At 29.6% G+C, this 13,350-nt stretch overlaps 1 protein-coding gene across 2 annotated transcripts in view; it reads right to left on the reverse strand.

The window, feature by feature from the left end:
• Positions 1–13,350, reverse strand: part of LOC107439331 (fatty acyl-CoA reductase 1) — a 34,066-nt gene that overhangs the window by 14,955 nt on the left and 5,761 nt on the right. For both annotated transcript variants that reach the window (XM_043040131.3, XM_087167824.1), the window contains exons 2-5: positions 11,037–11,153; positions 5,555–5,730; positions 3,074–3,146; positions 634–740 (exon numbers count right to left, since the gene is read on the reverse strand). In XM_043040131.3, the coding sequence (XP_042896065.1) occupies positions 634–740; positions 3,074–3,146; positions 5,555–5,730; positions 11,037–11,153 (473 nt within the window). The remainder of the gene's footprint in view (positions 1–633; positions 741–3,073; positions 3,147–5,554; positions 5,731–11,036; positions 11,154–13,350) is intronic.

The raw sequence follows: 13,350 nt of genomic DNA on the forward strand, positions 1-13,350 counted from the left end.
GTTTAATTAAAATTTGGTTTTAACAAAGGTTGATGTAATACAAAAATTAATAATAATAACCATTCAACAGTAGTGAACACGCATAATCGTGTGTTACATTCTCTGAATTTGATAAATAAGACATAATGGTTACAGATACCGAATCTAACCAAAAAGAAAAAAACGGTTAAATCCAACTGTCAGTTTAAACATTTCAGTATGAATCCAAATCCTTTGAAAGTGAAGAATAGAAAGATATTTACGGAAAATTGAAAAACAAATAATTTTGCTATATTTAACTACTTCTCAAAAAAGGGCGATTCGATCAATTTTGTCAGAAAAAATGAATTGAAAATCTAAAACACCGCGAGCTATATTTCTCAAATTCTCATTATAGGAAATCCTAGTATTTTTGATGTTTCAAAAGACCAAGCAAGCAACATCTTTTTCTTTTCCTTTCTTTTTTTGAAAATTAAACGAAATAATTAAAAGCATACTTAGAATATTACCTCCTTAGGTCATAAAATAGAGACCCCTCTTTAGAATAGAATAGAAAATAGATTAGTTGGAAATAGAATGGAAAAATGCATATAAAATGAAGTTTCCAGTGCCGATAGATTATAGCAGTTTGTTATTTGAATTAAGTTTACTTACTCCATCTCGTCTAAGAACCTTTGAGCTTTATGGGGCAATAAATAAATTTTTTCTTGTATGGTTGTGATATGAGAATTAGCGTAAGCAGTTGATGTGTAAACCAAAACCTATAAAAGGAAATTGCTGTGAAAGTAATCATAATTAAATTATAAAGCAATCTGAAATAATAGCAACTCTTAATTCAAAATTATTTCTAACTAAGGCTAAATCTTAAGGCAAACTAGTAATTTGATTTAGAAGTAAGGAATAATGCAAATAATTTTTTACCAAAAGTAAACCTTAAGGCTAATTTTGATTAACATTAAAGGTTGGACAAACTTGTTATTTATACAAACTTTATACAACTTAAAAAATATTATTTCATAATAAGTTGTGTGTACACTTATTAATTTTTGTCTTGTCTATATAAAAAGTAGTTACTTGAAGTTTAAAGAAATTAAGCACGCACACATTATTTTAAGCAATTAGCAGATTAAAGCACATTTTCTAAATTAGTAATTTTTATTTAATTTATTCATTTGGTGTTGTTGCTGTCTTTTTTTTTTTAAGCTAATGTTTTTGATGCTCACAGAATAAAATTAAAACAATATCAATATACGTTTTCAAACTGATTTCCAAATTCTCTTATTCTATATTTACAGATAACATGTTGCGAAATAGTTGTAAAGAAAACAGTGGTGAAAGAATGCAGGAATGCTGTTCCGGCAAAAGATGTGAAGACAGGAAATCAGGTCAATGAACAAAATTGTCTTATAATTATTATTGTAACTGCTCGAAATACTTTTTATTTTTTCCCAGATAAAGATTTTGGGAGCAACCGCAAACTGGTAAGAATCAAGTATATTATGTCTATGTAAAGAACTCCTACGGCTAAAGAGTTAAGGTTGTCTGCTGCTATGGAAACAAGAAAGAGTATATTTTAGAGAGGGGAGTTTTTGATACTTGTCTCGCCTTCCTCTATCAAATATTATCATATATGTTTACCCTTCACCCCTACATGAAATGCTTCTACCTCGTAACCATTTTCAAAGATTGTGCTCCAGACTACTGGCGAGGGGAGCTCTTCAGATAGACTGATTATACGAGGCTGTACCATGATGTTGTTCTTGTTGATGACTGATCGCAAACCATCACCATAAATTAATCTTTGTAAATCTGTAATGCATATTTGAGATATATTTTATAAATACTGCATGTTGCTGCAGAGTGTCTAGAACTTCGTGTTCAAACTTGGAGAGGAGTAGGTATGGCACATTGTAAGGATTGAGTATTGCACAGCAACCCATGGCCGGAAATGCCATTGTATGTCACTAAGGGAGCTTCCCTTTTATAGACTGTTTGTACATGGTAATTGAACTGGCACTTCAATTTGTCTAAATTATTTTAATTTTATGTTTTCTGATCATTATTGTCAAAAATTGCTTTCAGATGGGCTCAGATTTAGCTCTGTTAAATTTTAGTTCATTGTTTTGGTGACTAACTTTCAGAGTTCTCTAATTTGTCCACCAAATAAGTAAATTACGTTAAAACAGCTACTTCTAGGCTTAAGCAGTTTGTGTTTAAATTTGTTAGAAAACATGAAATACCATGATTTCAATAAATGAAATTACAGGTTCAAATGCCTCCCTTTTATGTCATTAGTATATAAAAGGCAAGCGCACATATTACGTGAGAACACTCGGTTGGTCATGCGTAGCTACTCAATTCTGAATCCTTCTAACGTGCCCTACTCCTTCCAAGATTGTAACCGAAGTTCCAAGACACCCTTTGAGTAACATGAAAAATATTTGCAGGATTTTGAATACGGAAAATTTTTGGGGCATTTAATTTCGAACTTTTTTTTGGTTTGAAGACTAATATACTATTTCAATCTATGCTAGTTGTTGTCATGTTTAAAGTAGTCACATTTGTAGTTATCATTCGAAGCGATCTTTTCTTTATGTGGGGGAATAAAACACGCAAAGTAAAGAGATGCCTAAGAAATGTTTAATTGCCATGTTTGCTTCAGTTTAAATGTTAATTTTGTGATGGTTTCGAATACACTTGTAATGACGATAAGCAGACATTACTGACACCTGCCTGATCGACACTATCGCAATTTAGATCCTTGAAGAGGGGAGCAAATGGATATTAGCAATCATCCTTTCTCCATTCCACACTACTCAACCACCCAATCTTGCTCAGACACTTCTGGTCCTGAGACCAATGGATACATTAGGGTAGATTCCGAATCCCTAAGACATAATTAGAGAAAGAAAAATCCAATTAGACATTAAGCCTTCAGGATGGGATATGGAACCCCGGTCCAGGCAGGGATAGGCGAATATTATGGCCAACATATCGAACGGGAGGTTTTAATTATCGGGAAATGAACGGAATTGTGTAGTCTCCTTTAAAAATATGGTGTAATTACAATAGTAAGATGCCAATCTTTACTTACGTCTAATTTTTTAAGTTTTCTGCAAACCTCGATTACATTATCTGTTCCTTTAGCATTTTGTAAGGATGAATCTCTGAAACAAAAAATTCGGATATTATTAACAGAAGAACTATGAAAACGAGAACAAACTGTCCCCTTTCAAGTTTTGATTTCCCCCCAAAAAATGTTGCTATTTTGATAAAAGTATGTGATTATGAGTGACTCCACGTCTTAGAAGAAATTATCAAAAATCAAAATCGAAGAATTATCGCCTGATAAGAAGTTATAATTATTCAAAAGTTTTTTTTTTGCGAATAAAATAATTTTCACGTATATTTGAATTAATATAATTATACGTTTGGTACTAAGATATTTATTCACAGTAACATATTTAAAAAATAATTTTTAACAAATATATTAATTAATTTCATGCATCATGTGCGAGATAAAACAGTAATAGCCCCTTTATTTTATTTATAATTCGATGATATCGAATTATATTTTATTTATAATTCGATGATTCGATTCTATTATCGTCTAACAATTAATAGAAGAAATCTATATTGATATTGTGAATTTTATAAAATATTGAGAATTGATCGTCTTTCTACTGCTAAAATGGACAATTCTGCGTATTGACGGACAAATTGAAGGCATAGTAGAAATACTTGGAAAAATTTTTATCTTTTAAAAAAAGTTATATATGTTGAGTTAATTTTCCTTACTTATATTAGTGAGGTAGGTATGAATTGATATCAGTATTAGTACATTACGAGTTATCAGTACATTACATGTTACTACAAAACCATTAATGTATCAATACATTAATGGTTTTGTAGTAGCATGCCACTTTTTTTAAAGGATCTACAATCGCTTTCATTTTGATTCGACTTTGGAAAATAGGCTACAGTAACAAGTGACGAAACAACAATTAATCTAATAAATAATTTGGAATTCGACAATTTAATGCATTTTTCAGAAAATTAATATTTCGAAAATCAAAGTAATAACTATCGTTTTGAAAACTTACAGATAGTTTCGCGTATTCCCTGTTCTTCCAAACTTGAAGTAAGGAAGTGGAGTTAGAGAGAAACCACTTAAAGTGTGGTAAGCCGGTATTGTTATTGTTCCGTTGTTGTTTGCAACCTCTATTTCGGAAAATTTCGAAGCTGTTGTAATATCTCGTTAACTTAAGTTAGATACAGTGACTCTAGGTAAAACTTATATTTTGAAATAAATGTATAGAGAAGCTAAAGATAAAATTTGTTTTTTAAAAACCCATTTTAAAGACTCTCCTTTATCTTATTACTGGCCAATTTAGGGTAATTTTTATTGTATAAATTAATTTAACCGATAAATTGTTAGAATCTTTTGCCTTTTTAGAAATGCTTACAAAACTACAGTTCGCATATTGTTCAAAGATAATGCTCTTACTTACAAAATGCCCTTGTTTTCTTCTTGGTGTAAAATAAAAAATAATAATCTCACAGTCAGTACAATTTAAAATCATTACTGTAATCGGACTAAAGTCGGACAGTCTTTGCTGCAACACGTTGCTCCAAAATTCAAACATGATTGTCCCGAATGCCAATAATCTAATATATATGATTCTCTTACGTGGCTCCCAAATTTTGACTGTATTTCTTTTCAGCCGGTGGCAACGTTTGCTTTGATGGCGAATCAACCAATGATTGCCGCTAAAAATGTCACATGTCAAATCTAGCTGAGGTGGCTCAACATATAGCGCTTTTAAAAACGGAAACTGAAATAACCAGAGAGCATCAGCTGCGGCAATCTCATACTATTAAGCTAGGCAGAAGTGAGTAGTCTTTGTCGATAGATCTCTATTTTAGTATTTTGTCGAAAGCGCTTTTTTTCACGAATTTATATATTATGAATCTATTAGACGATTTTTGATTTATATCACGAATTATACTATAGCACATTTCTAATAGGTTTAACGAATTACATGTCATTTATTTGAATTCAAATTTATTTTATTTACTTAGTATTTACCAAAAAGATGTAATTTTTTTATTTTTTAAAAAAAGTTTTTATATGGATTTGAATGATTGTTTTGAATTCTTTGAATTTTGTGCATTTGCAATGTACCTAAGTTAGTAGCGAGCGAAGCGAGCTTGGTTTGCGAAGCAAACCATATAAGATTGCGTAGCAATTTTCGGGGGTTGGCGAGCAGGGTGCGCAGCCCACTGGTTTACTCATAAAAACGCGTTTTAAAATATACTATTTTGAGCCCATATCTCAATTCCTGAATGCACAGGAAACTTCATCAAGAATAAGATGTTAATAGTTCCAAGTAAATCGAATGCCATTGTAATCGATGTAGACATTAGTGTCACAGAATTTATTTTATTAATTGTTTTTCGAACTTAGTTTAAAACATGTGCAGTTACATAACAATAAATGAAACACTTTTTATTTGCCTTCCCCTTCTCATCTTCAAAATACTGCCTTCGTTAAAAAGAAATGAGATTACCTTACCTAAAAGATTTTGAGAAGCTTATACCAGCCGCTCCATGGAATACAATTGTAACCTCCTCACAAAATTTTCTCAAATCCTCTTCACTCATTCCTAAGTTTGGCAAGGAAGTATCTCCAGGTATTACTTGAACTTTTTCCTTTAACTCTGGATGGTATTTTGATATTGATTTTAGTATCTATAGGACAATAAGTAAAAATGTTTAAAAAAAAGCAAGTATCTAAATAATTTTGGTCGTATGTGCATTCCTGCATTGAGAAATAAGTATCATGAGAATATATTTTCATTTCCGTTTTTTCAACTCACGCAGTTAAAGAATCTTTTATGTCTTGAATAAACAAGTCACGACAGCCTGTTTCTTATGAAACAGTGAAACTTAATTTCTCTGTTATATGGGTTTTTAAAGAAAAGATAGTTTTTAAGAATCAAGTCAGACAAATCTTCTTTGAGTATTTTAATTTAAAACATGTTTTATATATTAAATAATTTATGTTTTATATATTAGTTTTATATATTAGTTTAATATACGTTTTAAAATATGTTTTAATATTGTGTACATTATGGAGTCAGAGTTGCATGGACATATGGAGTTTTAAATTTCAAGCTAAAAAAAATTCCAAAAATCTAAAATGAATACATATATTGAACATATACCTATTTTTTTATATAATTTTCTTGGATTAAAAATAAGTACTTTTATGACCATTTCTTTGAAAATAATAAGATCGTTACGAGGTGAGGGAAAATGACATAGCTAGGATGAAGAAAGATATCAGTATGGATTCTTGATACGATGGTTAAAGGCGAGTTACAGGTGAGGTGATATCAATTGGGTGAATATCTTCTAGCTTTTTTTAACTCTTTGGATTATTGTTTTGGCCCCAAATCACTTTAGCAGTGCCTGTGATACATAAAATTTTCTACACAATTATCAAACGTACTTTTATTATTGAACTTTCTAAATCATTTGAATTTTCATGCATTTCTTTTTCATTTCCATTAAGTAGCACCCATTTATGAAGAGACTGTTTTCTTTACTTTTTTTCGAAACTTTTAAGATACTAGTATAAAAGATCTTGGCATTCGAAAAAAAAGCTATCTACTTATTTGAAATATATTTTTGCTTTTTCTCAAACTAATTGAATTACCTTAAAACATGAATTTTTTTTAACAAAGATATTAAAAGAAAACAGCGCTTGTTATTTATTTTCAATAAAAAATAAACAAACAAATCGCTGACGAATAGAAAGATAATTAAAATTGAACTTAAAATACTCAAAAGGCTAAAGCCAATAAATTTAAGTTTTATAAATACCTATTATTACATAAAATGATTTAAAAATTACACAAAAGTTAAAAAGCCCTTTATTTTGCATGGAATATAATTTCGCATAGATAATAATAAATAATAAACTGCAAATAGATAATAATAAATTGTAGTTCTTAATTTGGTTACTATTGAATAAATAATGCGCTCATTTAACCTTGGGAGCATTATAATTTTACTAAAATTATATATTTAAAATATTTCGATACAAAATTTACTCAGTCAATTTTTATGACAAACAAAATTCAAAAATATCGATACTCGTCCCATGGTCTATAATTTGTAAAATTTTGAATGACCTTTTGTGCAAAGGGTCAACAAAAGGATTTATACATTAATAGTTTGAGTGGAAATAGCAGAGCACAAAATGTCCTGTCAATACAACGGTTGACTATAGTTTGTCTAAAGTAAGAACTCCCCTCGCCATTCACCTGGACCCGTGGCGGTGACTATAGTAACGAGGTATAGCAATTTTATTTAGGAGTGTGGGGTCGGCGCGAGAGAGGGAATCTTTTTCTTCGGTTTATTGTGTTAGCCCCAGAGTGGAGAGAAACTACCCTCCATGAAATGCGCTATTCTTGTTTCCATAGCAGTAGACTGCCTGAGACTTTATGGCGGGGGGAGTTCTTACCGTAGACAAACTGTATGGATGACTGATTAAACAACAACAAGCTTCCTAAAATCGGAAGAAATATAGAAAACTACCGGTGTACCCCTTCGCTTACATTATGTTTACGCGACGGCCTGTTAAAAGGCTTGATATTCTGGGAGATTTTATTTTTGTGAAAGGTGTTAAAAATTTACGATTAATTTTTACCATTCATATGTTTTCATTCTCGAGTTTTCCGTAATTTGTAAATTCTAAGAAATTGTGGGTCGTATGTAAATTTGAGAAAAGTAATATCTTAGCATAAATAAAGCGTAAGATTACCCATATTTTCAGCGTTATCTTTTATTTGGCTATACAATTTGTGTAAAATATCGCCGCGTGTTATTTTTTTTGATAGCATCATAACATGCTTGAGGAGTTTTATGAATTCGCTTATTTGTTTCGTTGATAGTTAAATTGGAAAAAAAAAGTTATATTGTAAACAAATAATACAGGATAGTCAGTTTTTGCAGCTTAGGCGTATACTAAATCGGAAGTAGTAACCCGGAAGTCTTTAACGATTTTTAACTGTTGACGCCACCTGTGCTTAGCTTCATACGGCTATTGATCCAATGATATAGGAAGTATTGCCATTTGTAAAACGGCGTGTTTTTTGAAAATACAAGATAACTCCACTGAAGATTACTTCCACTGAAAATATTTTGCGTTTTTTGTGGCTTTCTGTGTTTTTTTCAGTTCTAAGGTGACATTAAGAGCAACGCCTTATTTTTTTCCTTCCCGTTGATGAGAAATTAGTAGACTGGTGGAAGCTAAATGAAACAAAATATCCTTAATTGTGATTCTAATTTATCATGAATGATTATTTTTCAAAACGCCTTCCTATTAATAATGCTACCTGCTTTTGATGATTAAGGAAACTAGGGTCCTTAACCTCGCTATAGCTTGCCTTCTCTAAAAAAAATTAATTAAAAAAGAAAACTAATTACCACATCAATAACATTTTTGTATGAGAATGTTTCTTAAATAATACCTGACAAATATGCGAAGATCCGTGTTATTTCAACCATTAGTTTTTGCGCTATGAGAGTGAGATTGCGAGAAGAGAAAATTTTCTAAAGAAGTAACAGCAACAATTATAACTTTAAAAAAAATAATACACATCAAAGGAAACTTGGTTCTTTAAGGCATTAAAATTATGGTTACTTTTGTTCTGAGCATTTGTCAACGCCATCTAGGGAATGTTTTTTTAACTGCTGTGGTATGAAGTGAACAGAAATGTGTCATCTCTGTTCTTTACCATGTGTAGTGAAAAATAATTAGTGTTTATAGAGTCATTTGATTCCATGTAATTACTGAAATAAAATATGAGGTATCGACATGAGCTGCGAGAAAAATCCAGTTTTATTAACCGTGTTGCCGTATTATCAGTCAACTAATCTAGAGTTCTGAATACTCTGCCAATCTCTCTGGCCTAATTTACAAATTATTAGGGACTTTGCAATATGAGTAGTAACATTATTATCATCATACTTCATATGTCCTGTAAGATTTTTTAAAGCAAAAAGATATTTTTCTCTCCTCTCGAAGATTGAGGTCCCAAATGACTTTTTGATAGACCACCCGTTCTCAGAAGTAAAATTCTATGCATGATTACTTGAAAGGTATTGTTCATAAAACTGGTTAAAAAAAACAGGTTGCGCATTAACTGAGTTTTATCGGAAGGGAAGTCAAAGCACGATAAAAAAAAATGCGATCAAAAATACAAATCTTAAAATCAACTTAGGGGAAACATTCGCTTTTTTTTCCACACTTCTTTCCTAACCATTAGATAATAATAAAAAAGTTTTACACAGCGTTAGCACTCTCACTGTAATGGTAACCTTATTCTCGCAGCGATATTGTAGTTAGTTGGGAAATTTCCGCTCATTCGCTATGAAGCCCAAAAAGTGGTTGAGTAAGATTAGAAGAAACCCTAAATCTTTAGGAAATATTTCTAATAAATCAAATATTTTCGCTGCTTAGTTATGATTGCCCCTAATCTATATTTTTAGAATTCCTGTCAAAAATTAAATAAAAGGAAACGTTTTTGAGTCACAAATTAATATTTAAGTGACACAAAAATCACCATTGAGAGAGGTGGGACTGAATATGGCAAAATCAGTTTGATTTATTGGGGGATCCAAGAGGTGTTTTTAATGATTAATCTTTGAACACCTCTCTGTTTCAAACGGTAATAAAATACGTTTTGATCGTTTTTCGTCTGATCTTCCACAATAGTAATTTGCCAGATTTTGAAGTAATTTAACATTATAACTTTATCGCTTAAACATTCAAAATAGCAAGAATTCTATATCTGCATACTATATGAGTTCGATTCGGGACACCCTTCATAAATATAACACAAGTTTCGGTTTCAACTTTTATCGAGAAAATTGACTGATTCGTAAACTGGTTTGCTTTTCATGTAAATGCTACAGAAACAACCTTTAACAAAGCGAGTACGTGCGTTGAACAAAGCTTTTCAGAAAGTGGTTAATCACCTAATATACAGTTTTAAAAGCATAATATTACATAAAACGGAACTGAAAATTGCTTTATGTACTCCAAATGCTTAGCAGACAAAATTAAGATTTAATAATTTTCTCTAACTAGTGGAACTTCATGGTATCTAAATGTAAAACAATTGTTCTCTTTCTGATTAATCTTGTTCTCTCCTGGTGATCTTTCTGATATTGTTCTCTTTCTGATTGTTCTGGTTCTCTCCTGGTGATCTTTCTGATATTGTTCTCTTTCTGATCTTCTATTATTGTTTGTACAAGATTAATAAATATTTTCTCTAACTAGTGGAACTTCATGGTATCTAAATGTAAAACAATTGTTCTCTTTCTGATTAATCTTGTTCTCTCCTGGTGATCTTTCTGATATTGTTCTCTTTCTGATCTTCTATTATTGTTTGTACAGCATGATAAGAACAGGATTTTAAGATATTGAGACACTTTATATTCCTCTTTCAAATGAGTTAAACTCTTTTAAATGGGTTTACATGAAAACTTTTATAACGTTTTAAATATTAATCTTACCAACTTTGTATTCACCACTATCGATTCAGAGTAAAAAGTGAAAGAGAAAACGATTATTTTCGCTTCTAGATAGGAACACAAAATGCAGAATTTGATATAAGTCAAAATTTGTTTGTTGTCTATTAAACCCTTGATAATTATTAAACTATTAACCCAATTGACGTGATTGGTTTCATTCGATTTAGTGTTAAAAAATGCATCGTAAACATTTGTCATTCTCATTTATCTAGACAACAATATTTAAATATATCCTTCCTTTTACTTGTTCTTCTTCACCCAATATTAGGAATAAAAAATGCTTCAATGTAGAAAAATCATGTTCGTAACATATATTACCAATGATTAAAATTTTATGATAACTTTTGTTTACTATAACAAAATTCAATAATTGATTTATTTTAGATTCATAAGAAATATAGTTTCTTTTTTGTTTTGTTTATCATAAACGAATTAAGAAGATAACTTACTCTTTTATTGAATATTTCTTCCTTTCTTTCAAGTGGCTGTACATTCTTTTTAGGTCTCAAAAGTATATAAATGCGGAGTATGTCTGGGAAGCATCTTAATAAAATTTCCAGAAAGTACTGAAAAAAATTTATAAAGAACTTATTGATGTTATGACATTGAAACTTTGAAGAAGAAGTTATAAAACATCGAGAAAAAAATAATATGGAAATAATAAAGTTGAGAAATTTAGGCTGTTCATAAGAAATGATGTATTAGTTATTCATATGCAAGGTGATTAGAAAATAGTTTTACCAACATATTATTACAATAGTTTTACCATCATAAAAAAATTAAATTTTGTACAAATATTATAAGGAATGCTCTCAAATATTAGGTAAAAAACGAGTATTCAGTTATTCTTATTACAATGACAATTTTTTTAAAAAGAATGTCAGATTTAAAGTGCTTTTAAAAAAATTTAAAATTTTTTATTTTCTTTTTATTAAAAATTAAAAATCAGGAAAGTAAAATAACAAAAATATATTATCTCGTCGTCAGCTCACACAATTATATCTGCGAAAAAGGAGTGCTTTCTAATATTGTATAAACAAAGACAAAACAATCAAAATATATCGCTAGAATAGTGTGAGGAGTACCAAAAAATTGTAACAGAAATAAAACATATTAAGAAAGAAATGTAAAATAAAAAATATTAAGCGAAAAATAGAAAATAAAAATTCAAGAAAAATGCAGAATAAGAAACAAAATATAACTTATAAAGTGACAAGAGAATTCAAATGTACTTCCACAAACCACTTGCAAAAATGATTTAAAATATTTTCGTAACAAGTTTGGCAGATTACAAAATATGAAAATAAAAGTGTTGAGGATAGTGGGGTGTATTTTATGGCTTTTATTTTCATATTTAAAATATTATATTTCGTATTTAAAATATTTCATATTATTTTGTTTTAATATTATAAATTCGCTATTCGATATATAAGTTACATTTTTGCCTTAAGTAATGTGTGTTACATATTTATATAATATTACATGATTCATATGTTTCATTTTGTATTTTTTGCTTAATATGTCTTATTTTCATTTCAATTTTTTGATGCTCCTCAGACTACTGCATTGTTATATTTTGCTTTGGCTGTATTAATTCTATATTAGAAAGCACACTTTTTTGCAATTATAATCGTGTGAGCTCACTACGAGGGTATATCTTTTCTTTCATTTTTTTCCAGGTTCTTAATTTTTTAAAAACATATTTTTTTGGAATTATATTATTATAGCATAGTACATATACCAGCTTACATATAATATTATTCTAGAATTATATTATATGAATCCAAGTACTTTTTTTAAAATAAAGTTCTGGAACGATGCAATATATATATATATATTCTGTGAAAGCTTTGATTTATAAATATTTCAATCGTTTTATATTGAATACGATTTTATTTTAATGCATGGAATATACATACATTGATCGAAAATATTACATTCAAAAGTAATGATTCATAGAATTTTTCTACATACACAATTATAAATTTCAGTGCTCAGGGGAAGCAACAGTTAATTTCGGTGTTCAAGGGACGTAACAGTTTTTAGTTATTTATTCTAACATATTCTCGTATGTATAAAAATTTGAAAAATAAGGTTAAATAAAAAGGAAGATAGCTAACTAATCTTAATTGATGAAACGCATCGTTTCCTGAATCGAAAAAACTGATTATTAATCCAGACTTCATAAGCGCATCTGTTTCATGAAACATTGTTAAAACTAAAATATACCTTTAAATTATTATTGAACCAACGTAAATCAAAAACCATAATTAAAAAGCAAAAAGAAAAAAAAATGAATTGTTTGCTTTTAAACTCTTTATTTCTGTTGAACTTATAGCTCAGCTTGTTTTAGTTTCCGTTACTCACTCGAAAATAGAAACATTCATTCAGGAATTTGTAAAAATAACTTTTAAGTAAGTATTCACGCGTATGATTGCTCATTTGTTTGACACATTCCAGCTTTCAGTTCCACCACCGCGAAAAAAAAAACATTATTTTTTACTTGCGCATGCATTAGATTTTTTTATCTAATTCCTAATTACCGCATGTATTTTTTTTTCTCGAAATTTTTTTTAAATGTAAGATAAAAACAATATTTGAAGAATAACAATATATAAATAAGAAGATGACTGCAGTTAATAAATTGGCTGTAAAAAGTGTTAAAAAGGTGTTTTCAACCTCATGCCTGTAGGCACCATTGCGCACGGCTATCCTTTTACGCGTAACCGCTGCTCGACAAAGATAAAAAAAATTTCTGTTTTC

Source organism: Parasteatoda tepidariorum, chromosome 7, assembly GCF_982258835.1.
Source record: "Parasteatoda tepidariorum strain Cologne lab strain chromosome 7, Ptep-v5.0, whole genome shotgun sequence".
Classification (NCBI taxonomy): domain Eukaryota; kingdom Metazoa; phylum Arthropoda; class Arachnida; order Araneae; family Theridiidae; genus Parasteatoda; species Parasteatoda tepidariorum.